The following is a 26,603-nucleotide window of genomic DNA, read 5'->3' as shown; positions in this document are numbered from 1 at the left end:
CTGGGTCTCTTCTAGCGGGGGCGAGGTCCTCTTTATGGGCTTTGGAACCGGAATCAGGGGTTCGTCTAGGGGTCTCTCTTTCCGGAGTCGGGGATGGTGAAACTCCGGTGGCCATATGAAGGGCTGCCCATCCGGGCACGTATGCTGGGCGAATAGGTCCTCACCCAGGTGCGGTACTTTAGGTGTTATGGGCGCCGTGGTGGTAGCGGTGCCCGGGTTAACCAGGCCTTGCGACCAGGCCTGGGGCACCTTGAAAGTAAAGGGCACCGTAAGAACGGCGGCGCCCGTGGTTACTTGGCCCTGCGACCAGGCCGGGGGCTCCGCGGAGGTAGGGGGCGCTGTTGGCATTGCGTCGCCCGGGGGTACTAGGCCTTGCGACCAGGCCGATGGTACTTCCTGCTTGGCCACGCTCGGGGTCGAGGCGTGTGACGTCACAGGGGTCGCGGCTTCCGTTTGAGGCCTAGTCTGCGGCGGTGACGTTGCAGCGACGGGCACGGCAGGGGGTACTTCGGGCTCTGCGACGGGGAGCTGGGGCAGGCACGCGGTTTCCCGGCTCGGGGTAGTGACGTCCCCTTTACCTGCCTCCATTCGTTCGGCTCCCTTCTCGGCGCCGTCTCCGGCCTTCAGTCCTCCTGCGCCATCCTCAGAGGCGGTCTGTCTCCTCGTCTCGGGTGGCGTGCTCCACTGACGGGTTCTTGTCTGCTGGGCCATCTCACGGCTCCATTCTGCTAACGTCTCTCGCTGCACCCGGGCCATCCTCCGTGCGAGGCCCTCCAGCGCAGTCTGTGCACACTCCCGATCTCCAGGGAGCTGTGCCAAGACCTCCACTAAGCCTAGTGGGGTCGTTGCTTCTAGCAGGCTCCTGACCAACGGGTCGGTGCTGCTCTGCTCTCCTCCCGTTGTCTCCAGCAGGCCTTCTGGAGTGGCGACCGGCAACAGGCTCCTGACCACTGGGTCGGTGCTGCCTGGAGTGGCGGCCCGCATCAGGCTCCTGACCACTGGGTCGGTGCTGCCTGGCTCTCCCTCCATCTCCGGGTGTGCTTTCTCTGGACTCTCTTCCAGACGTCTTGTCTCCGGGTGCGCTCTCTCCAGACTGCTCCAGGCTGCACCCATCTTTGTTCTCTTCTTCTGTCTCCGCCCACATCGAGGGTGGTCCCGGGGCAACTTCAGTTCCAGGGGCAGTTCTCTTACGCTGATGGACACTTCCAGTATCACAGTCTCTGTTGGTGGGCGCGGTTTCCGCTTTTGGCGCCATTCTTCGACCTGGCCCACGATGGGAGGTGGCCCCTTGCCACCCTCTGGCACGCCCATAATGGCGTCCGCTCTTCCAAGGCGGGAAATCTTTGGAAATGGCGGGAATCGTCTCCCAGTGGCGGGAAACTCCATGGATGGCGGGAAAAAGCTGCAAATGGCGGACAACCGGCGGGAAACGACCTGTGATGGGGCCCGATGGCGGGGACCCTCCGGAACCGGCGGGAGACTTCTTTTTAAGGTAACGATGAACTTTTCTTCAGGCACGCAGTACCCGGTTGTTGCGGGCACGGTATCCTGCCGACTACGCCAAAGTTGACGCGCCCCCTGGGCCAGTGCTGTTAGGGATACCCGGAGCCGGATCAGATGGGGGTTGTAGTCTCCGAGTGGCTGTGACCCGGTCCGTGCCCAGGGTGTCAAGCTCAGTGTGTGGCAGTCCTTACTGATGTTACTAAAGTTCTTTATGTCGACTACGCCACCCGTTGAATTGCGGTCACTACGGCCGCCGCTGCAGCAGGGTCCGCTGAGGCTGATGGTGTTGGTGCAGCTTAGGTAGTATAACCCCCAACGGGAGGGGTATAGCCTCAGGGGGTCAGGTGCAGAGGATGCTGGTTATGGAAGTGCAGGGAAGATGGTAATGAGAGTCAGAGTCGGGTTGTGCAGTCCAGGGTTCTTTACTTACTGCTGTTCTTGTACCGGTCACTCCGGCCTTAAGTGACCACCCGAGCCGTGCTGCGTCCACCAGGTCCTGGACTCGGCCAACCCCCAAGTAGATCTGGAGCGTGGTTCTGAGCTCCCTTTCTGTCCTGTCCTCGTCTCTGGCCTTCCCCACCAGGGATCCACCTATGTCCGGCTCCCTCGGGCCTCTTGTTGGCGAACCCTTGCCTCTGGGTTCCCTGACCCTATGCGTGGTCTGCCTTCCGGGTGGATATAGTGGGTGGCCGTGGCAGATTCTGCCCACGGCCTCCGGTTCCTGGCTAAGGTGTGCTGTAGCCTCTGCCAGCTTGGGATCCGGTACCCTGTTGCCAACTCTTCACCCTTAGATTTAGTTTGGGCTCTCAGAGTTCCTTCTTTCTCCCCCTCTGGGTCTTTCAAACTCCTCTCTCACTCTTGGCCTTGGGGCTGCTCTGCTCCTCTGCTTTCCTCCACTGCTCTGCAAAAGACTGATGTCTCACTGACTGACTGACCCTGATCTAAGATGGTTCCCACCTTTTATACTCCCTCTATGTGTGAGCTCAGGTGACCAGCACCCAATGAGCTCCTAGCACTACCCAGACTGCTCCCCCTATCTGCCCCTACACTACTGGGATATTCCACCCCCCTCCCACTCCAGCCAAGGACAGACTCGGTCGTACCTGCACATTTCTAAGTGGGAGTACCGTTGGTCTGCCCTCCGGAAATGGGATGTGTGTAGTGCATGCAGCCTTCTGAGCTCAGCTCCACACTCCATCCTTACCCGGGAGTGGAATATCACACCTCTGGGTTGAGGTGCAATACCCCTGTAGCGGCCGAATCCTCAGGGTGCTACATATTTACACATAGATACAGAATATGACCGCAGTATACAATCAGTGTTTTCACTTTCAGAAAGTTATTTAACTAGGCATGATATAATATGCAGCCCTTATTGACATGCAACTGCCACACCCATTCCAGAGGGATTTGTAAAAGTTCAACAACTTCTGTTATTGTAAAAGAATAGGGTCGGATGTGCAGTACCTGACTGTAGCCACTTTAAAGTTGACAGAGATGTGCTGTTCTGCTCCGCATCTAAGCACATCTGGCCATCAGCGGCACCAGGAATAGTTGATTGACAGAGGTGCCAGGTATCACACCCCCACTGATCTAATAATGATGGCCTATCCTATCAGTATAAAAGTACCAGACAACCCCTGTAACAATCAAACCCATACCGGCTTTCAAATCTCTGTATTTAAATAAAGGATTGTGTTCAGCTGCTCGAGTGTGTGGTCACTGCATAAGACCCTGCCCCCAAGGAGCTGGACACAGCAGAAGGACTTCAGAATATATTTTGGCTTCCATTGAAGCCCTAAGGATGTATTACCAAGTGATGGCTTATTAATAGGTCATATCATGTCTTTATGATCAGTGGTGGTGACGCGCCCCCTGGGACATATTCCTTTTTGAGGGGAATACCCGGCACCGGATCAGATGGGGGGGGGTTGTAGTCTCCGAGCGGCTGTGACCCGGTCCCGTGCCCAGGGCGTCAAGCTCAGTGTGATGTGGCAGTTCTACAGATGTTACTAAAGTTCTTTTGTGTCGACTACGCCACCCGTTGTGATGCGGTCACTGTGGCCGCCGCTGCAGCAGGGTCCGCTGAGGCTGATGGTGGGTGCGCAGCTTGGTGGGATAACCCCCAACGGGAGGGGTATAGCCTCAGAGGGGACAGGCGCAGAGGATGGGGGTTGTGGTGGTGTAGTGCAGACGGCAGTGAAGACAGAGTCGGGTTGTGCAGTTAAGGGTGTTTACTTACTGCAGATGTTGTACTGGTCACTCCAGCTGCTAGTGACCACCCGAGCCGTGCTGCGTCCACCAGGTCCTGGATCCAGCCAACCCCCAAACAAGTCCGGAGCGTGGCCCTGAGCTCTCCCTCTGTCCTTTCTTCAGCCGTCCCCACCAGTGATCCACCTAGGTCCAGCTCCCTCGGGCCTTCTGTTGGGACACCCTTGGCCCTGGGTTCCCTGACCCTTCATGTGGTGTGCCTTCGGGGTGAATGTGGTGGGTGACCGTGACAGACACTGCCCACGGTCTCCGGTCTCTGGCTGGGGATTGTTTTTACCCCCACCAGCTTGGGTTCCGGTACCCTGATGCTGACTCCTCACCCGGTGCTCTGATTTGGGTTCTTGGGTCCCTTCTCTTCTGTGCTCTGGGTCTTTCTCTTTTCTCCTCTCTCACTCTGGGTCTTGGTCTTTCTTCTCTCCTCTCCTAACTTGTTTTCTGCAGCTGATCCTCTCTGCATCTGACTCTCTGCGTCTGACCCTGATCTTAGTTGGTGCCCACCTTATATACACCCTCTATGTGTGAGCTCAGGTGACCAGCACCCAATGAGCTCCTATCTTTACCCAGGCTGCTCCCCCTATCTGCCCCTACACTACATGGGATGTACCACCCCCCTCCCACTCCAGCCAGGAACAGACTCGGTCGTACCTGCACATTTCTAAGTGGGAGTACCGTCGGCCTGTTCCTCGGAAATGGGATGTGTGTAGTGCATGCAGCCTACCGAGCTCAGTTCCACTCTCCATCCTTACCCGGGAGTGGAATATCACACCTCTGGGTTGAGGTGCAATACCCCTGTAGCAGCCGAATCCTCAGGGTGCTACATTCCCCCCTGGTAAACCACAGCACGTCCTCGGGCTGTAAAGACAAAAACACCAAACATACATTTTTTTTTCATAAACATAAACATATAAAACATCATATAAAACTTTTCATATAAACATTCTCGTAGTCGTTTCTTGTTTCAGGTTCCTCCTCCGGACACTGTGCACCGTGTGTCCGGGAAAAGTGCGACAGTCTCTTAGAAAATCTGGTTTTCTATAAAACCGGTAGGGGGCGCTTTAGGACGTGCAACTATTTACAGGGGAAGTTGGCCGCTCTCAGTCCTCGGCCAGGTAGAGGGAAGGGAATGGCTGCTCACAGTCCTCAGCCTGTAGGGTGAAGGGGTTAACGGGTAAACAGTTCACTGGTCCCAACGGGGACTATTTTAGCAACAGCAACAGTTTCAGTTTCAGTTTCAATTCACTGTGCCCCGACGGGCAACTATATACAGTCTCTACCCCCGTCCTTAACGACGGCTCCCTCCTGCTTTTTCTTTATTGTTACCTTTGGCTCTAGTTTCAGACCCGTCCGGGTCCTCTTGCTCCTCCTCCTCGCACCGCAACTCCTCCTCCGTCAGGCGGTGTACGTGGAGGGCGTAAGGTCCTTTGGCACACTTGTGCCGGGTGAAAGTGACCTCGTCTCCGACGTAGAGGTCACGGCCTTTATGACCTTCCGGCAGGTGGGACTCGACGTCTCTGCGGGTCACAAAAACGTCACCGCGGTTGTTACGGTCCCGAATAAAGCCCCACCCATGCTGCGGGTTGAACTTTATCACCGTCCCGATGGTGCGGGGACAGTGCGCTGCACGGGGGTTCCTCCTAGTCCGGCTCTTCTGCTCCGCGCTCCGGATTTGGGCCTGTTGTTCTCTGACCCGCCTCTCCTCCCGTTCTCTCGTAAACTCTGCTAGCTGCTGACGACAACACTCAGTACGCTCAGCGGCGACTGCCCGAGTTTCCTGAGTGAACCCCATTAAATCTTCTCCGGTGGGGTCCCACTCAAACTGTGCTTCCGCTAGCGGGGGCGAGATCCGTGCCACGGGCTTCGGAGCCGGAATCAGGGGTTCATCCAGGGGTCTTAGTCTCTGCTGCCGTTCCAGCTCATGGTATCCTTCGGGCCAGATGAAGGGCCGCCCGTCCGGCCATGTGAGCTGGCTGAACAAGTCCTCCCCCAGGTGTGGCACCCTTGGTATTGCGGGCGCGGGCGCGGTGGTGGTGGCCCCCGGGTTGCCCAGGCCTTGCGGCCAGGCCTGGGGCACCTGGAAGGTGAAGGGCACCGTTAGGACGGCGGCGCCCTGGGCTACCTGGCCTTGCGGCCAGGCCGGAGGTTCCGCGGAGGTAGGGGGCGCTGTTGGTGATGCGGCGCCCGGGGGTACTAGGCCTTGCGACCAGGCTGGTGGTATTTCCTGCTTTGTCACGCTCCGGGTCAAGGCGCGTGACGTCACAGGGGTCGCTGCGGCGGCTTCCGGTCGGGGCCTAGTCCATAGCGGTGACATGGCGGCTACGGGCACAGCAGGGGGACTTTCGGGCTCTGCGACGGGGAGCTGGGGCAGGTAAGCGGTGTCACGGCTTGGGGTATAGGCGTCCCCTTTACCTGCCTCCATGCGTTCGGCTCCCTCCTCGGCGCCGTCTCCGGCCTTGGGTCCTCCCGCGCCATCCTCAGAGGCGGTCTGCTTCCTCTTCCAGGGTAGCGTGCTCCGTTGACTGGTCTCAGCTTGCTGGGTCATCTCCCGGCTCCACTCCGCCAGTATCTCGCGCTGCACCCGGGCCATCCTCCTTGCGAGGCCCTCCAAGGCAGTTTGTGCACACTCCCGGTCTCGGGGGAGCTGCGCTAAGATCTCCGCTAGACCTAGCGGGGTTGTGGACTCTAGCAGGCTCCTGACCATCGGGTCGGTGCTGCTCTGCTCTGCTTCCGGCAGGCTCCTGGCCAGCGGGCCGGTGCTGCTCTGCCCTCCTTCCTCGGTCTCTAGCAGACTCCTGGCCAGCGGGCCGGTGCTGTTCTGCTTTCTCTCCATCTCCGGGTGAGCTCCTCCGCTACTCCTCGTTAGACCTCTTGCCTCCGGGTCCGCTCGCTCCAGACTCCTCCAAGCGACACCCATCTTTTCTCTTCTCTTTCGTCTCCTCCCACTTCGAGGGCGGTCCCGGGGCAACTCGGTGACTGTCAGCTCCAGGGGGAGTTCTTTCACGCTGACAGACACCTCCAACATCACAGTCTCTGTTGGTGGGGGCGGTTTCCACTTTTGGCGCCATTTTCTGTCCTGGCCCACGATGGGAGGTGGCCTCTTGCCCTCCTTTGGCACGCCCATAATGGCGTCCGCTGCTCTTCCAAGGCGGGAAATCTGCGGTTTTGGCGGGAAGCGTCGCCCAGTGGCGGGAAACTCTGCAGATGGCGGGAACAAGTTGGAAATGGCGGACAATCGGCGGGAAACGACTGGTGATGGAGTCCGATGGCGTGGACCCTCCGGAACCGGCGGGAGACTTCTTTCTGAGGTAAACTTGCACTTTTCTTCAGGCACGCAGTACCCGGGTGTTGCGGGCACGTAATCCTGCCGACTACGCCAAAGTTGACGCGCCCCCTGGGACATATTCCTTTTTGAGGGGAATACCCGGCACCGGATCAGATGGGGGGGGGGTTGTAGTCTCCGAGCGGCTGTGACCCGGTCCCGTGCCCAGGGCGTCAAGCTCAGTGTGATGTGGCAGTTCTACAGATGTTACTAAAGTTCTTTTGTGTCGACTACGCCACCCGTTGTGATGCGGTCACTGTGGCCGCCGCTGCAGCAGGGTCCGCTGAGGCTGATGGTGGGTGCGCAGCTTGGTGGGATAACCCCCAACGGGAGGGGTATAGCCTCAGAGGGGACAGGCGCAGAGGATGGGGGTTGTGGTGGTGTAGTGCAGACGGCAGTGAAGACAGAGTCGGGTTGTGCAGTTAAGGGTGTTTACTTACTGCAGATGTTGTACTGGTCACTCCAGCTGCTAGTGACCACCCGAGCCGTGCTGCGTCCACCAGGTCCTGGATCCAGCCAACCCCCAAACAAGTCCGGAGCGTGGCCCTGAGCTCTCCCTCTGTCCTTTCTTCAGCCGTCCCCACCAGTGATCCACCTAGGTCCAGCTCCCTCGGGCCTTCTGTTGGGACACCCTTGGCCCTGGGTTCCCTGACCCTTCATGTGGTGTGCCTTCGGGGTGAATGTGGTGGGTGACCGTGACAGACACTGCCCACGGTCTCCGGTCTCTGGCTGGGGATTGTTTTTACCCCCACCAGCTTGGGTTCCGGTACCCTGATGCTGACTCCTCACCCGGTGCTCTGATTTGGGTTCTTGGGTCCCTTCTCTTCTGTGCTCTGGGTCTTTCTCTTTTCTCCTCTCTCACTCTGGGTCTTGGTCTTTCTTCTCTCCTCTCCTAACTTGTTTTCTGCAGCTGATCCTCTCTGCATCTGACTCTCTGCGTCTGACCCTGATCTTAGTTGGTGCCCACCTTATATACACCCTCTATGTGTGAGCTCAGGTGACCAGCACCCAATGAGCTCCTATCTTTACCCAGGCTGCTCCCCCTATCTGCCCCTACACTACATGGGATGTACCACCCCCCTCCCACTCCAGCCAGGAACAGACTCGGTCGTACCTGCACATTTCTAAGTGGGAGTACCGTCGGCCTGTTCCTCGGAAATGGGATGTGTGTAGTGCATGCAGCCTACCGAGCTCAGTTCCACTCTCCATCCTTACCCGGGAGTGGAATATCACACCTCTGGGTTGAGGTGCAATACCCCTGTAGCAGCCGAATCCTCAGGGTGCTACAGTGGTGTTACTTCTGTGACCCCAACTGATCCTGAGGATAGAGAAGCTGCAGTACTGATGTAGAACTGCATCCCCCTTGTTTTCCCTGCACAAGGGCGTACTAAACCCTCGCTCAAGTGAATAGGGACAACTCTAGGTTCCTGTAGAAAGAGTGCCGGATCTGAGGATCTGTAGGAGTTGCAGAGATCTAATGCAAGAGAAAGAAATCTGAATGACAGCTTGTGACCACTAAAGTCACCAGTGACTGGTAGTCATGATGTAGTCGATTGGTCACCTCTGCAAGCATGTTAACAAAGACTGTGAACAGCGGTGGAGTGGCATGGAAATCTGATTTTTCTTCTTTTTACAGCAAGCCACTTATCCTACAAAGCAATTTACCAGCAAGGTACTATGTCCTAAATAGAATCAGTCAGCAGGTTTTTGCTACCTCATCTGGGAGCTGCCCGATGTAGGTAAAGAGAAGCTGAATCCAACGATGTATCTCTTAAATTACTGGGTGCAGCCGTTCTGACCCAATAAGAGTTTTTAGATTTAGTAAGAAGCAGAGCTGAGGAAGCTGCCTCCGCCCCCACCAGGCTCTCTGTGTACAAAGTCCATAGACAGTGAGCTGCCTATCACAGGAAGGGGCGTGTCATACCAGGGCTCACACCACCAGCTAGTCACAGCAATGATAAGCTACTGGTGCTAAAACCAACATTGTAAGCAAGCAAAAGCAGTGAGCTTGATAACAGAGGCATTGCTGAAATCTGTGTTTTAACCCCTACCTCATGCTGTCTTCACATTACATAGCAAAAACCTGCTGACAGATTCCCTCTAAGGCATTGACATATGTATTACAGAAGAATTAAATAATATGCCGGACATAAAAATGTATAAAAGCGAATCACCTTTATTGAGGAAATCATACAGAAATAAATATATCAAATTAAAAGGAGATCAATACGGACATGGGTAAAGATACAAAAAATGGATATAATGGTTAGGATGCATGTAAAAATACAGAATAATGAACATAGCTAAATATAGTTCGCAAATAACGCAGGTGCAGATTCCAGTTTAATTAAAACCCTAATGGTAAAAATCCTGCACGGAAGTAGTAACACTCAGCTGGCTGTGGATATAAGGACATAAATGACGCTCCAAATGTACTATAGGTAAGAAATAGATCACGTGGACGTAAAAGCTAAATTGCCAAGTATAATGTTTCAACTCAAATAAGCATAGGTAATATAGTTTAAAAAGTCAATACAAACCATGGACACCCCAGCAGTCAGTAAGCAAGAAAGTAGGTATAAACACTTAAACAGATAACCATGTTGTATATAGTACACATACCCACCCAAGAGAGCAATCCCAACACGGGGCCACAGACAAAGCTTAGGCGAAACGAGAGTGCTGCCTAAATATTTCATTGTTTTTTTTTAAAAAAAAAATCCACCATACGGTTCCAGAGATAATGGCTTTATATTTTGTGCTACTTTTTTATGGCCTTTACCAAGGGGGCATGGCTCACAGGATCCTCAGGGGGGTGTCTTTAGACTGCTCTGCATTCCTACCCTGTAACTAAATGCTCCCTTGGTAAAAACAAAAACACAAAAAGTAGCACTAAATGAAAAGGCTCCTATCTCTGGAACCATATGGTGGATTTAAAGAACAACAAAAAAACGGAACACAGGGGAGTAGCAGAGATAAAATAAGAGCATAAACTAGCCACTTATGACCTGATGAAAGGTCCTCTTTAAAAAGAGGTTGTCAAGTGGTGGACAACCCCTTGAAGTAAAGATGGCACAATTTTTTTTTGCATTTAGCTCATAATAAAAGTTGATATAAAGGAACCTCATGTTGTAGTGTTTACATGAAAATAAAGAAGCCATGGGGGTTATGGATCAGAATGTTCAAATGTGAAAAGAAACAAATTCTTCTGGCCATACTACAGCGCCAGTAGGTGTCACACTGACATCTACGTGAGAACGGTGAGAAACGGCCTACACAGTAACCAAGGGTCAGACACGACTGGATAGAATTAGAATCAATGTGTACATGTCTGTATAATGTGTATATACAATGTATACATTATACAGTATGTATAGTTGTGTCTAATGTACAGCACGTGTAATATATGTATGTGTGTATTATGTATATATGCATGTGTAATGTGTATGACGCGCCCCCTGGGCCATATTCTTTAGGGGAATACCCGGAGCCGGATCAGATGGGGGTTGTAGTCTCCGAGTGGCTGTGACCCGGTCCGTGCCCACGGTGTCAAACTCAGTTGTATGTGGCAGTCCTACAGATGTTACTAAGTTCTTAATGTCGACTACGCCACCCGTTGTGTTGCGGTCACTGTGGCCGCCGCTGCAGCAGGGTCCGCTGAGGCTGATGGTGTAGGTGCAGCTTTTGATGGTATAACCCCCAACGGGTGGGGTATAGCCTCAGGGGGTCAGGTGCAGAGGATGGGGGTTGTGGTGGTGCAGCATAGATGTTAAAGGAAGACAGAGTCGGGTTATGCAGTTAAGGGTATTTACTCACTGCTGATGTTCCGGTCACTCCAGCTTCAAGTGACCTCCCGAGCCGTGCTGCATCCACCAGGTCCTGGATCCAGCCAACCCCCAAGCGAGTCCGGAGCGTGACCCTGAGCTCTCCTTCTGTCCTTTCTCTGGCCGTCCCCACTAGTGATCCACCCAGGTCCAGCTCCCTCGGGCCTTCTGTTGGGAGACCCTTGGCCTTGGGTTCCCTGACCCTCCACGTGGTATGCCTTCGGGGTGGATGTGGTGGGTGGCCGTGGCAGACGCTGCCCACGGCCTCCGGTCTCTGGCTGGGGTGTGTTTTTGCCCCCACCAGCTTGGGTTCCGGTACCCTGATGCCGACTCTTCACCCGTGGATTGGATTTGGGGTCTCAGAGTCCTCTCTTCTGTTTCCCCCTCTGGGTCTCTCTTTCTTCTCCTCTCTCACTCTGGCTCAGGCTTCTCTGCTCTGCTCTTCTGCTCTCCAACAGACTCTTTGCAAAAGGCTGACTCACTCCTCCTCTACAGCAGACTGACCCTGTTCTTTGATGGTGCCCACCTTATATACACCCTCTATGTGTGAGCTCAGGTGACCAGCACCCAATGAGCTCCTATCTTTACCCAGGCTGCTCCCCCTATCTGCCCCTACACTACTTGGGATGTACCACCCCCCTCCCACTCCAGCCAGGAACAGACTCGGTCGTACCTGCACATTTCTAAGTGGGAGTACCGTCGGCCTGCTCCTCGGAAATGGGATGTATGTAGTGCATGCAGCCTACCGAGCTCAGTTCCACACTCCATCCTTACCCGGGAGTGGAATATCACACCTCTGGGTTGAGGTGCAATACCCCTGTAGCAGCCGAATCCTCAGGGTGCTACATTCCCCCCTGGTAAATCACAGCACGTCCTCGGGCTGTAAGACATAACACCAAACATACAAATTTTTGCATAAACATATAAAACATATAAAACATTATATATATATAAAACTTTTCAGATAAAACATTCTCGTCGCCTCTGGCTCCTCCTACTCTTTCTTTATGGTTTCCTTTAGCTTCAGACCCGTTCGGGCACGTATGTTGGGCAAACAGATCTTCTCCCAGATGCGGCACTCTTGGTTTTATGGGCGCGGTGGTGTTAGCGCCCGGGTTGCCCGGGCCTTGCGGCCAGGCCTGGGGTATCTGGAAGGTGAAGGGCACCGTAAGGACGGCGGCGCCCTGGGCTACTTGGCCCTGCGACCAGGCCGGTGGCTCCGCGGAGGTAGGGGGCGCTGTTGGTATTGCGGCGCCCGGGGGTACTAGGCCTTGCGACCAGGCTGGTGGTACTTCCTGCTTGGTCACGCTCGGGGTCGAGGCGTGTGACGTCACAGGGGTCGCGGCTCCCGTTTGAGGCCTAGTCTGCGGCGGTGACGTTGCAGCGACGGGCACGGCAGGATAGACTTCGGGCTCTGCGACGGGGAGCTGGGGCAGGTACGCGGTTTCCCGGTTTGGGGTATAGACGTCCCCTTTACCTGCCTCCACTCGTTCGGCTCCCTTCTCGGCGCCGTCTCCGGCCTTCAATCCTCCCGGGCCATCCTCAGAGGCGGTCTGTCTCCTCATCTTGGGTGGCGTGCTCCGCTGACAGGTCTCAGTCTGCTGGGCCATCTCACGGCTCCACTCCGCCAACGTCTCTCGCTGCACCCGGGCCATCCTCCTTGCGAGGCCCTCCAGAGCGGTCTGTGCACACTCCCGGTCTCGGGGGAGCTGTGCTAGGACCTCCACTAGGCCTAGTGGGGTCGTTGCTTCCAGCAGGCTCCTGACCAACGGGTCGGTGCTGCTCTGCTCTCCTTCTGTTGTCTCTAGCAGGCTCCTGGCCAGCGGGCCGGTGCTGCTCTGCTTTCCCTCCTCTGTTTCTAGCAGGCTCCTGGCCAACGGGCCGGTGCTGCTCTGCTTTCTCGCCATCTCCGGGTAAGCTCCTCCGATATTCTTCTCCAGGCTTCTTGCCTCCGGGTGCGCTCGCTCCAGACTGCTCCAGGCGGCACCCATCTTTGTTCTCTCCTTTCGTCTCCTCCCACCTCGAGGGCGGTCCCGGGGCCACTTGGTGACTGTCAGCTCCAGGGGCAGTTCTTTCACGCTGACAGACACCTCTAGCATCACAGTCTCTGTTGGTGGGGGCGGTTTCCACTTTTGGCGCCATTTTCGGTCCTGGCCCACGATGGGAGGCGGCCTCTTGCCATCCTCTGGCACGCCCATAATGGCATCCGCTCTGACAAGGCGGGAAATCCTTGGAAATGGCGGGAACCGCTTCCCAGTGGCGGGAAACTCTGCAGATGGCGGGAAAAAGCTGTTTATGGCGGACAACCGGCGGGAATCGACTGGTGATGGGGTCCGATGGCGGGGACCCTCCGGAACCGGCAGGAGACTTCTTTCTGAGGTAAACTTGTTCTTTTCTTCAGGCACGCAGTACCCGGGTGTTGCGGGCACGTAATCCTGCCGACTACGCCAAAATTGACGCGCCCCCTGGGCCATATTCTTTAGGGGAATACCCGGAGCCGGATCAGATGGGGGTTGTAGTCTCCGAGTGGCTGTGACCCGGTCCGTGCCCAGGGTGTCAAACTCAGTTGTATGTGGCAGTCCTACAGATGTTAATAAGTTCTTAATGTCGACTACGCCACCCGTTGTATTGCGGTCACTATGGCCGCCGCTGCAGCAGGGTCCGCTGAGGCTGATGGTGTAGGTGCAGCTTTTGATGGTATAACCCCCAACGGGTGGGGTATAGCCTCAGGGGGTCAGGTGCAGAGGATGGGGGTTGTGGTGGTGCAGCATAGATGTTAAAGGAAGACAGAGTCGGGTTATGCAGTTAAGGGTATTTACTCACTGCTGATGTTCCGGTCACTCCAGCTTCAAGTGACCTCCCGAGCCGTGCTGCATCCACCAGGTCCTGGATCCAGCCAACCCCCAAGCGAGTCCGGAGCGTGACCCTGAGCTCTCCTTCTGTCCTTTCTCTGGCCGTCCCCACTAGTGATCCACCCAGGTCCAGCTCCCTCGGGCCTTCTGTTGGGAGACCCTTGGCCTTGGGTTCCCTGACCCTCCACGTGGTATGCCTTCGGGGTGGATGTGGTGGGTGGCCGTGGCAGACGCTGCCCACGGCCTCCGGTCTCTGGCTGGGGTGTGTTTTTGCCCCCACCAGCTTGGGTTCCGGTACCCTGATGCCGACTCTTCACCCGTGGATTTGATTTGGGGTCTCAGAGTCCTCTCTTCTGTTTCCCCCTCTGGGTCTCTCTTTCTTCTCCTCTCTCACTCTGGCTCAGGCTTCTCTGCTCTGCTCTTCTGCTCTCCAACAGACTCTTTGCAAAAGGCTGACTCACTCCTCCTCTACAGCAGACTGACCCTGTTCTTTGATGGTGCCCACCTTATATACACCCTCTATGTGTGAGCTCAGGTGACCAGCACCCAATGAGCTCCTATCTTTACCCAGGCTGCTCCCCCTATCTGCCCCTACACTACTTGGGATGTACCACCCCCCTCCCACTCCAGCCAGGAACAGACTCGGTCGTACCTGCACATTTCTAAGTGGGAGTACCGTCGGCCTGCTCCTCGGAAATGGGATGTATGTAGTGCATGCAGCCTACCGAGCTCAGTTCCACACTCCATCCTTACCCGGGAGTGGAATATCACACCTCTGGGTTGAGGTGCAATACCCCTGTAGCAGCCGAATCCTCAGGGTGCTACATGTACATGTTTGCATAAAGCATACATTTATTGATATTTTGAATATATGTATTTACAGTGAGGAAAATAAGTATTTGATACACTGACAATTTTGCAAGTTTTCCCACCTACAAAGAATGGAGAGGTCTGTAATTTTTATGATAAACTGTGTCCTATAGAGAGGAAGAGGACTAGATGACCGGTCTGCAAACCATGTCCTATGAGGAACGGTTACAGGATTTGGGAATGTTTAGCTTGCAAAAAAGAAGACTGAGAGGAGACTTAATAGCTGTCTACAAATATCTCAAGGGCTGTCACATTGTTGAAGGATCATCTTTATTCTCATTTGCACAAGGAAAGACTAGAAGCAATGGGATGAAACTGAATGGGAGGAAACACAGATTAGATATTAGAAAAATCTTTTTGACATTGAGGGTGATCAATGAGTGGAACAGGCTGCCACGAGAGGTGGTGAGTTCTCCTTCAATGGACGTCTTCAAACAGAGGCTGGACAGACATTTGTCTGAGATGGTTTAGTGAGTCCCGCATTGAGCAGGGGGTTGGACCAGATGACCCAGGAGGTCCCCTCCAACTCTACCATTCTATGATTCTAGACCTCTAGTGCCACCTACAGGAAGTAGCAATCCTAAAAGTCAATAGTGACCCTTTAATGAGCCTTGTTACTTTAGGATATAAGCCAGAACCAGAATCTCAATTTGCAGACACTGTGTTTCCTCACCATGACATGCTTAACACTTATGACCATGTGATAATTCAGTTTTTCTTTTTTAATAAATTTACAAAAACTTCTACATTTCTGTTTTTTTTCAGTGAAGATGGGGTGCAGAGTGTACTTTAATGAGTAAAAAAAATGAACTTTTTAGAATTTATCAAATGGCTGCAATGAAACAAAGAATGAAACATTTAAAGGAGTCTGAATACTTTCCGTACCCATTGTAAGTGAGTAAAATATATATATACCGTATATATATATATATATACAGGGTGATCCAAAAGTAGGTGGACAGAAAATAATAACATTTAGTTAGATTTATTTATAAAATTATATTTACTAACACAAGCATAACATTGACAATTAAATTTTATTCTGAACAATAATACAAAAGCCCTTAAATTTTATCAACGCAGGCGCTCAAACGGTTTTCCATTACAATTTGCACAGCTTTGAAGTCGGCCTCTTACGCTTCGACAAACTTTTTTGCACAAGTCTCTTTGGGTATTAATTTCTTGAAATGCATCTCTTATGTAATTTTTCAAATCACTGACACTTTTTGGTTTTCGACTATAAACTTTGTCCCCAAAAGAAAAAATCCATTGGGGTCCAGTCTGGTGAATGTGCCGGCCAATCAAGTGGGCCTCTTCGGCCAATCCATTTATTAGGAAATGTTTCATCAAGTTACTCGCGGACCACTCTTGAATAATGTGGAGGGGCCCCATCTTGTTGGAAATAAAGGTCATTTGAATTAGGCTGTTGCTGTAACTGGGGAACAACTTGATTCATTAGAATTTCGAGATACTTATCTCCTGTGACTGTTCCATCAAAAAATATTGGTCCTAAAACACCAAAACTTAAAATACCCCCCCAAACATTGACACCAGGCTCATTTAGTTGTTGCTCTAATGTTAAATGCATGTTCTCATTATACCAGTAAATACAATTATGTCTGTTAATATGGCCGGATAATGTGAAAGAAGCTTCATCACTCCACATAATGTTATCTAAAATTACTGGATTTTGTTTGATAAATCTCCCCCTTCATAACCGTATTACACTTTCTGTCCACCTACTTTTGGACCACCCTGTATATATATATGTGCATAATATGTAGATTGTATATGTGTCTAATGTGCACTTGCGTGTGTGCATTATGTGTATGTGTGTATTTTATGTATGCTTGTGTATACTTGCGTGCTATGTATATGTTTATGTAATGAGTGTATGTGTGCGTAATGTACAGTATATGTGTATTTTATGTGTATGTATATACTGTAGAATTGTGAACATGTGCAGTTTATGCATATTTTATACAGTCTTTTGTATCTATGTATTATATGTATGTTGTTTACGTAAAGTTTATATGTGTGGATAATGTCTATGTGTATTTTCATAATATCATAGTTTTGAAGGTTGAAGGTAGACATAAGTCCATCAAGTTCAACCCATAGCCTAACATGTTGATCAAGAAGAAGTGTGTATGTGTGTAGAATTGTGAATGTGTAAATTCAATATCTGCATAATACGTACAGCAAATGCATGTGTAATGTGTGCACTATGTACATGTTTTGTGTAATGTGTATATGTGTGTACTATGTATGTGCATGTGTAATGTGTGCGGTATATATTTGTGTAATGTGTATACTGTGCATATGCATGTGTAACGTGTGTACTATGTAAATGGTTGCGTACTGTGTATATGTGTGCACTATATATATGCACGTATAATATGTGTACTATGTATATGTTTTTGTAATGTGTATATGTGTGTACTATGTATGTTTGTATAATGTGTATGTGTGGATTTAATAGATTATATACTTGTGTAATGTGTGTACTATGTATATGTTTGTGTAATGTGTATGTGTGTGTACTATGTATATGCATGTGTAATGTGTGTACTATGTAAATGGTTGTGTAATGTGTATATGTGTGCACTATGTATATCTATGTGCATATGTGTGTACTATTTATATGTTTGCGTAATGTGTATGTGCAGATTTAATAGATTATATGCTTGTTTAATGTGTGTACTATGTATATGTTTGTGTAATTTGAATGTGCAGATTTAATAGATTATATGCTTGTGTAATGTGTATGTGCGAATTTAATAGATTATATGCATGTGTAATGTGTATACTATGTAAATGGTTGTGTAATGTGTATACTTTGTATATGTTTGTGTAATGTGTATATATGTGCATAATGTATATGTGTTATTTATACATGTGTGAATTGTGAAATGTGTATAAGTGTAACGTGTATATTTGTACCTAATGTATGTATACATATTTATGTGTGTATATGTGGGAGAAACCTGACAGAGGCACCCAGACACGCCCTCCCTGCCCCACCAAGGAGCTCATGCTACACAAATGTACAGCCTTGATCAATAGCAATGTTTCATTGGTGGCCTCAGGTGAATGTGGGTCTCAGAGTTGTCACAGTCGTGGTGGTCCTATCTACTGTACAGTCGAGTATGTTTACCCTGTAGTGCGGCGGTGTTCACACTGTGTGGTAATGAGTCAGTGACCCAAGGAAAGTCCAACATAAAAGGCTTTATTTGGCAAAAACTCACAACTTAAAACCAAAAGCTGTCCTCCGGATCGCAGCCGGGATATCCACACAGTCCGTGTAAACCTGTTGCCGTGGGAGACGGCCGCGCCATGTCACTAAGGGTGCGTCAGATATGTTGCCTTCCCAGGCCTGTGTTCCGCTTCACACAAGCTTGCAGAGATTCCTGCTCTGCTGGTAGCAATCCCAACACTGACACACCCAAACCTTTGCTGCAAGAATTTAAAAGGAATCTGTGGCCGTGAGCCACTTGTAAGACCCGGGCTGGAGGGAGTGGACCGCCCCACTGCCATCCTGTAGTTCACTCCAAGAATAAAAGCCCATGCAGGGTTTTCTTAAATCCAACTTAGCCAAATAGCTTGACCAAGTCCAAACTTACTTTTATTCTGCACTGTAATCACAGCTGTGTCTGTGATAGCAATGCACTCCAGCAGGTTCAATATGCCTCTAAGCACATCCTAAGAGACACGTACCGTCCCTCGCATATAATCCCGGCCACTGCCTCACATGCACCCCCCCTCTGTTCAAACTTGTAGGGTTGAACACTTGTTACCATACAGGGTGCCCGTGACAGGGCATCCGCATTTCCCTGCGACTTCCCAGCCCGATGTTCCAGCGAAAAACTAAAATTTTGTAGGGACAGGAACCATCTGGTGACCCGACCATTCCTCTCCTTTGCATTTCTCGTCCAGATGAGGGGCGAATGGTCCGTTACTAAACGAAACTGTCGCAAGAGCAAATAATAGCGTAGGGACGCCAAGGCCCACTTAATTACCAAGCACTTCTTTTCCACAACGCTATAATTTTTCTCTGCCGGGGGAAGTTTCCTGGTCAAGTAAGTGACTGGATGTTCCTCTCCGTTCACCCCTTGCGACAGTACCGCTCCTAGGCCTACCTCTGAGGCATCCGTTTGTACGACAAAGTTTTTCTTGAAGTTGGGGCTGATGAGGACTGGCTGTCCACACAACGCCGACTTCATGGACTGGAACGCTTCCTCTGCTTGAGGGTTCAACCGTACCATAACCGACTTCTTACCCTTTAACAGATCGGTTATGGTGCCGTTCTCCCAGCAAAATTAGGTATGAACCAGTGGTAATACCCAACGATGCCGAGAAACGCTCTCACTTGTTTGGTAGTCAAAGGCCTGGGCCAGTTTTGAATGGCCTCAATCTTGTTTATTTGGGGTTTGATAACCCCACAGCCAATCACGTACCCTAAGTACGGGGTTTCCTTGAGACCTATTGCACATTTTGTTGGGTTCGCTGTTAACCCCGCGATTCTGAGTAAATCCAGCACTGCTTGTACCTGGGACAGGTGGGTATGCCAGTCGGTACTAAAGATGATGATATCATCGAAATATGCCGACGCATAATTCTGATGAGGCTCTAACACTATGTCCATCAACCTCTGGAAGGTGGCCGGAGCCCCATGTAATCCAAAAGGCAAGACAACTTAGTGATAGAGACCCTCTGGTATTATAAAGGTGGTCTTTTCTTTCACTGATTCTGTCAGTGGCACCAACCAGTAACCCTTGGTAAGATCGAGCGTGGTGAAGTACTGGGCCTGCCCCAGTCTCTCAATTAGCTTGTCTACCTGGGGCATTGGATAAAGGTCAAACTTTGACACCTCATTCAATTTTCGGATGTCATTACAGACTCGTAATGACCCGTTTGGCTTCGGAATCAGTACAATGGGGCTAGCCCACTCACTCCAGGTTTCCTCAGTGACCCCTAACTGGAGCATTTGCTTTACTTCAGCCACAATGGCTTGCCTACGGGCCTCTGGCACACAGTACGGTTTCATTTGTACCCTTACCCGAGGCTCGGTGACAATGTCATATCAGATCACAGAGGTCCGGCCAGGCGGTTATGAGAATACGTCGGTATTCTGCTGCACCATATTCCGAGCCTCCCGTCGCTGCAGTTTAGTGAGAGAGTCACTTATCTTAACCTCACACCCCGGCCACATCCCAGGCCGGAGACAGAGGGTTCCCCGACGGTACGACCGGACTGGCATCTGTAACCAAACATTCCTGGTCTTTCCAGGCTTTTAGCAGGTTCACATGATACAGTTGTTCCGGTTTTCTCTTTCAGGGCTGGTACACTCTGTAATTCACTTCCCCCACCTTTTCCCGTACTTCATATGGCCCTTGCCACTTGGCCATGAGTTTACTCTCTGCTGTGCGCACTACCACTAACATCTTCTTTAAAGGTCCTGATCATGGCTCTTTTATTATATGTGCAACTCTGCGCTACCTGGGAATCCATTAGATGCTATTTTACTGTAGGCAAGACCACCGCGATCTGATTCTGCATACTTGCCACGTGCTCAATTACACTCCTATCCGGAGCTGGCTCCTGTTCCCACGTCTCCTTGACTACGTCCAGCAACTCCCTAGGATGCCTGCCATACAATAGCTCAAAGGGTGAGAAGCCTGTGGTACCTCGCGGATAGCGAACATCAAGTAGGGCAGTAACATGTCCCAATCCCTCCCGTCCTTGGAGACCACTTTTTTTAGCATAGATTTAAGTGTTTTATTAAATCTCTCCACCAACCCATCGGTCTGTGGGTGGTACACCGATGTGCGCAACTGTTTAATCTGGAGCAGCTTACATACATTTTATGTCCAAGGTGACATATGTCCAAGGTGACATATGTCACCTTGGACATAAAAGGAGTCCCCTGATCAGTAAGGATCTCCTTTGATAGCCCAAGGCGGCAGAACATTGCAAACAGCTCAAGGGCGAAAAGTTTTGCTGAAGTGTGGCGAATTGGTATTGCCTCTGGGTAACGGGTGGCATAATCTACTACTACCAAAATATGGTGGTGGCCACAGGCAGATTTTATTATGGGCCCCACCAGATCTATCGCAATCTGCTCAAATGGTACCTCTATAATGGGCAGAGGTACCAATGGACTCCAGAAATTTGCAGTGTGTGTGGTAAGCTGACACTCGGGACATGACTCACAATACCTCTGCACCTCGGCATAAATCCGGGGCCAAAAGAACCGTTGCAGAATACGTTCTTGTGCTTTCTTTATGCCTAAGTGTCCATCCAGCAAGTGTGTGTGGACCATCTCTAGCACTGCCCAACGGTACGCCTGGGGCACTACCAGCTGTTCCACTACTTCATCCCAGATTTTATCAACCCTATATAATAACTCCTGGTTGACAGCCATGCGGAGTAAAACCACCTCGGAATCCAGTTGCTGAGGCACCTCATTTATTTCTACCACCCTTTCTCGTGCCGGGGCTAGAGTGGGTTCCTGGACCTGAGCTATCCCAAACGTACCAGGAGACACTTCCAGCTCTGGAATCGACAGGGTCTCCTCGACCTCTCCTGCCAACACCTCTAGGGGAAACCTATCACGGTTACACTCTGTCCTTAGGTTGGCAATCCCTACGTCAGGCATCCCTGACTCGGGATCTTTGGGTTCCGCGCTCAGAATGACATTTACCCTGGTAGGGTTAATTTTGTTCTCCCACCGGGACCAGAAAAGGGGCAAGTCTCTTCCCAACACAGTCCCATAGGGAAGGGTCTTCGCCAATCACACCACATGTTTCACCTCCCCGCATGGAGTGGAAAAGGTAACATCCATGGTTGGGTATTCTTGGAGGTCCCCATGTATGCAAACAACCCCGACTTTCCGTCCATTGGAGCTGTCCTCAGCAACCAATGATGCAAGGACAAGTGTCACCAGGCTCCCTGAGTCCAAGAGGGCCTCCGTCGGGTACCCGTTGACGTGTACCTGGCACAGTTGAGGTTCACTGCGTGTCATGTCTGCATTCGCGGTGCAGACTGTCTGGGCATACATGGACACCCGGTGAGTAAACTCGCAGTCCATGGGCTCTACAGTCAGGGGGCAGTTAACAGCCACATATCCATGCCCTTGACATCGCCAGCACCTAAAAGTGGAGGCACTGTTAGACCGTTGGACCATTTTAGGGGAAACAGATCTCCTGCCACCCTCACTCCGGGGTACCCCCTCCATATGGGTTCGGTGCTGACTGTCCCCGGCAGAGGAACACAACCTTTTCCACAGCTCCTGGATTTGCAGGGTCCGGCGTGACAGCTGCAATGGGGCAGAGTCCCATATAAAGTCCTGTGTGACCATATACCGCTCAATCAGGCCAGCCACCTGGTCTAGAGTGCCCGGGTCCCCTTGCCACACTCTACGCTGTATAGCAGCTGGCAGAGTTCTTAGCAGCCGGTTGACCACCGCACTCTCCACCATCTGGGCCGGAGTCAAGGTCTCAGGTTGGAGACACCTTTTTACTAGCTGCAGCAAGTCATATGCCTGAGACCTGGTGGGTCAGGCCTCCACAAAGGTCCATGAAAACTCCCGTTGGGCTCTCACATAGGTATTAACCCCCAGTCGGGCAAATATCTCACCTTTCAGCTTCCCATAGTCCTGGGCATCCTCCCGACTGAGTTCAAAGTAGGCCTTCTGCGCATCGCCCATTAGGAACGGAGCCACCACTTCAGCCCACTGGGAAGATGGCTGGTTCTCCTGCTCCACTGTGCACTCATAGACGGTGAGAAAGGCTTCCAAGTCGTCTTCCGGACCTTGTCCCGGGCCTCATAACGTTTCGTGATTGGTGATGGTGGCGTCTCTCGCAGAGCTGCAATCTGCTGCTCAATTAGTTCATTAGTGCGCTGCTGCTGCTGGAACTGCTCCTGCTGTTGCTGCTGAGTAAGGACCAATTGCCTTAGCAGTTCCTCCATTTTGTCTGCGGGCCTGGGCTGCAATGTGGCAGGCCTAATAACAGACATGCAGCTGCGGTTGGGGTATGCCTCAGTTCACACGGCCCGCATTCTCCACCATCTTGTAGTGCGGCGATGTTCACACTGTGCGGTAATGAGGCAGTGACCCAAGGAAAGTCCAACTTAAACGGCTTTATTTGGCAAAAACTCACAACTCAAAAGCAAAAGCTGTCCGGATCGCAGCCGGGATATCCACACAGTCTGTGTAAACCTGTTGCCATGGGAGACGGCTGCACCGTGTCACTTAGGGTGCGTCAGATACGTTGCCTTCACAGGCCTGTGTTCCGCTTCAGACAAGCTTGCAGAGCTTCCTACTCAGCTGCTAGCAATCCCAACACTGACACACCTAAACCTTTGCTGCAGGTTTTTAAAAGGAATCCGTGGCCATGAGCCACTTGTAAGACCCGGGCTGGAGGGAGTGGACCGCCCCACTGCCATCCTGTACTCCACTCCAAGAATAAAAGCCCATGCAGGGTTTTCTTAAATCCAACTTAGCCAAATAGCTTGACCAAGTCCAAACTTTATTTTTATTCTGCACTGTAATCACAGCTGTGTCTGTGATAGCAATGACTCCAGCGGGTTCAATATGCCTCTATGCACATCCTAGGAGACACATACCGTCCCTCGCATATGATCCCTCTCACTGCCTCACAACCCATATAATAATTAGCCCAAACCTAGTGAGCCCAGACACCTACTCAAAATTACTAGGACCTCACGCAAGCCCTAACTTTTATATACCTTAGGTGTTTGCAGTAATATTTCATCCCTTGTGACATATGTTTCCATACCTGGTTTTGGATAAGGGGGGAACTCTCCCTTGTAGTATTCTCTTTCCAGAACATGAACAAACAGGACCCCCGAGGACGGATAAATGTTCCGATCTGAGTGCACTTTGGACAGGATGGTGATCACTAGAAATCAGAAAATACAGTAAAGTCAGTCCTCTATCCTCCCCTTATGTTATTAGAGGGCGAGACATACAAAAACACAATGGAGGAGGCAAAGTTAATTTGTTATCGCTGCAGACATTACTCAGATTGTGAGTTACAGCCGATCTCACGAGAAAAATAATAATGGCACAAATTTAGTTGTAATTTTTATGCCAAAAATCAAACAATTGTTCATCCTTCTTCATGCAATCACCTGTTCTAGAACAGTAGAAGCTGTATTCTTACTGGTTGGGACAGGAAGGGTTGTCTTGGGGCATTTTCTTTGTTCTTTTTTTTTTAATAACACTGGGCCTAAGACAACTTTGCTCTGAAAGAAGATATTTTTTAACACTCCAAAAGGGGTTTTATACATGCAAGATTTACTAGAGAGATGGAAAAATGAATGTCCTGTATATGAGAGCGATGAAGACAGAGAGAGATTACATCAGGGGTCTCAAACTAAAATGTGGTCTGGGGCCACTAAGAAAAATCAAGAACAACTACCAGAGAAAAGAAGTGAAAACGGAATCCACAATTCTATAGCAAAAAATAGTCAATATTTATTATGATAAAAAGATCAGACATACACAGAGATCAGTGCAGCAACACAAAAGGGCAATAAAATCAACAACAACCCTCTCCACATGTAACCCCAATAGAGGACCCATTATGAAAGTTATCCAAAGCTAACACAGATCCTATATATTCATTACATCATATCTGATGTGTAGATTACAAGTGCAGCATTGAAGTAAATCACTATATAGGCTGACTACCCTCACTGATGTATGATGGATGCATGTATGAATCATCCACCATGTCACACTCCTATTTACCACTACTATTTGCCACGTGCGGTGCGCTAAATAAATACAGGGAGCATAGATGTCACCACTGTATGCTTACCACAGCTCTCCAGTTTCCACATATGATCCACAGAGGGCAGTGAAGCTGCTAGGGGTCCATTTAGGGGAGGCACATGTTGAGAGAGGCGCCCCGACGCGCGTTTCGGTTGTTCCCTTCGTCAGGGGGCGCCTCTCTGACGAAGGGAACAACCGAAACGCGCGTCGGGGCGCCTCTCTCAACATGTGCCTCCCCTAAATGGACCCCTAGCAGCTTCACTGCCCTCTGTGGATCGTATGTGGAAACTGGAGAGCTGTGGTAAGCATACAGTGGTGACATCTATGCTCCCTGTATTTATTTAGCGCACCGCACGTGGCAAATAGTAGTGGTAAATAGGAGTGTGACATGGTGGATGATTCATACATGCATCCATCATACATCAGTGAGGGTAGTCAGCCTATATAGTGATTTACTTCAATGCTGCACTTGTAATCTACACATCAGATATGATGTAATAAATATATAGGATCTGTGTTAGCTTTGGATAACTTTCATAATGGGTCCTCTATTGGGGTTACATGTGGAGAGGGTTGTTGTTGATTTTATTGCCCTTTTGTGTTGCTGCACTGATCTCTGTGTATGTCTGATCTTTTTATCATAATAAATATTGACTATTTTTTGCTATAGAATTGTGGATTCCGTTTTCGCTTCTTTTCTCTGGTAGTTGTTCTATATTTTGGCGATGGAGTCGCATATAGTCCATATAGGGTAGTAATAAATAGGAGGTACATATTATACCTATATCTACACACACTGTGTGATCTATACTACCCACTCATGATTGGTGTTTTTTATAAGAAAAATCAAGGTAGAGTGTGGGCTGCATTGTTAAATTTAGGCTGGGGTTGCACCGAGCTACAGAGGTTACATGGCCAAGGTTCGCTGTGTGAGGCTGCTACATCCCCGTGTCAAACAAGTAAATATTGTCACCATGGGATGCCTGGTGTACTGCGGCCCCACAGCCCCCTATATATAGTATCATGGTCACATATGTCCTCTATATACATTATGATGGCTCCATAGCCCCTTTATCCAGCAGGATGGCCCCAGAGCTCCTCTATACACAGTATGATGGCCCCACACCTCCCTATATAGAGCAGGATGTCCCCCGCAGCACCCTATATACAGTATAATGCCCTCACAGCCCCCTATATACAGCATGACATTCTCACAGCTCCCTATAAATAGTATGATAGCCCCATAGCCAACGGTATAGAGTATAATGTCTCCACAGCCCCCTACATACAATAAGATGTCCCTATCGCCCCCTATATAGAGTAGGATGGCCTCCACAGCCTCCTACATACAGTAAGATGTCCCCACAGACTCTATATACAGTAAGATGTCCCCACAGCCCCCTATGTAGAGTATGATGGCCTCCACAACCCCCTATATGAAGTATGATGGCCACTAAAGCCTCCAACGTACAGTACAATGTCCCCATAGCAACTTATATATAGAGTATGATGTCCCCACAGCCACTTATATATAGAGTATGATGGCCTCCACAGTCCCCTACATACTGTAAGATAGCCCCACAGCCCCTCATATAGAGTATGATGCCCTCCACAGCCTCCTACATACAGTACAATGTCCCCACAGCCACTTATATATAGAGTATGATGTCCCCACAGCCACTTATATATAGAGTATGATGGCCTCCACAGTCCCCTATGACGCGCCCCCTGGGACATATTCCTTTTTGAGGGGAATACCCGGCACCGGATCAGATGGGGGGGGTTTGTAGTCTCCGAGCGGCTGTGACCCGGCCCGTGCCCAGGGCGTCAAGCTCAGTGTTATGTGGCAGTCCTACAGATGTTATTAAGAGTTCTTTTGTGTCGACTACGCCACCCGTTGTGATGCGGTCACTGTGGCCGCCGCTGCAGCAGGGTCCGCTGAGGCTGATGGTGGGTGCGCAGCTTGGTGGGATAACCCCCAACGGGAGGGGTATAGCCTCAGAGGGGACAGGCGCAGAGGATGGGGGTTGTGGTGGTGTAGTGCAGACGGCAGTGAAGACAGAGTCGGGTTGTGCAGTTAAGGGTGTTTACTTACTGCAGATGTTGTACTGGTCACTCCAGCTGCTAGTGACCACCCGAGCCGTGCTGCGTCCACCAGGTCCTGG

At 50.8% G+C, this 26,603-nt stretch overlaps 1 protein-coding gene across 4 annotated transcripts in view; it reads right to left on the bottom strand.

The window, feature by feature from the left end:
- The window catches only part of SGCE (sarcoglycan epsilon), a 141,495-nt gene that overhangs the window by 80,961 nt on the left and 33,931 nt on the right, over window positions 1–26,603 (bottom strand). For all 4 annotated transcript variants that reach the window (XM_073677337.1, XM_073677334.1, XM_073677336.1 and 1 more), the window contains one exon: window positions 23,438–23,560. In XM_073677337.1, the coding sequence (XP_073533438.1) occupies window positions 23,438–23,560 (123 nt within the window). The remainder of the gene's footprint in view (window positions 1–23,437; window positions 23,561–26,603) is intronic.

Source organism: Phyllobates terribilis, unplaced genomic scaffold (genome assembly GCF_046119375.1).
Source record: "Phyllobates terribilis strain yellow unplaced genomic scaffold, ASM4611937v1 Scaffold_4__5_contigs__length_816908805, whole genome shotgun sequence".
NCBI classification, from domain to species: Eukaryota; Metazoa; Chordata; class Amphibia; order Anura; family Dendrobatidae; genus Phyllobates; species Phyllobates terribilis.
Note: the sequence above shows the minus strand (reverse complement) of the source record. Positions and strands in the feature narration are given on the sequence as shown.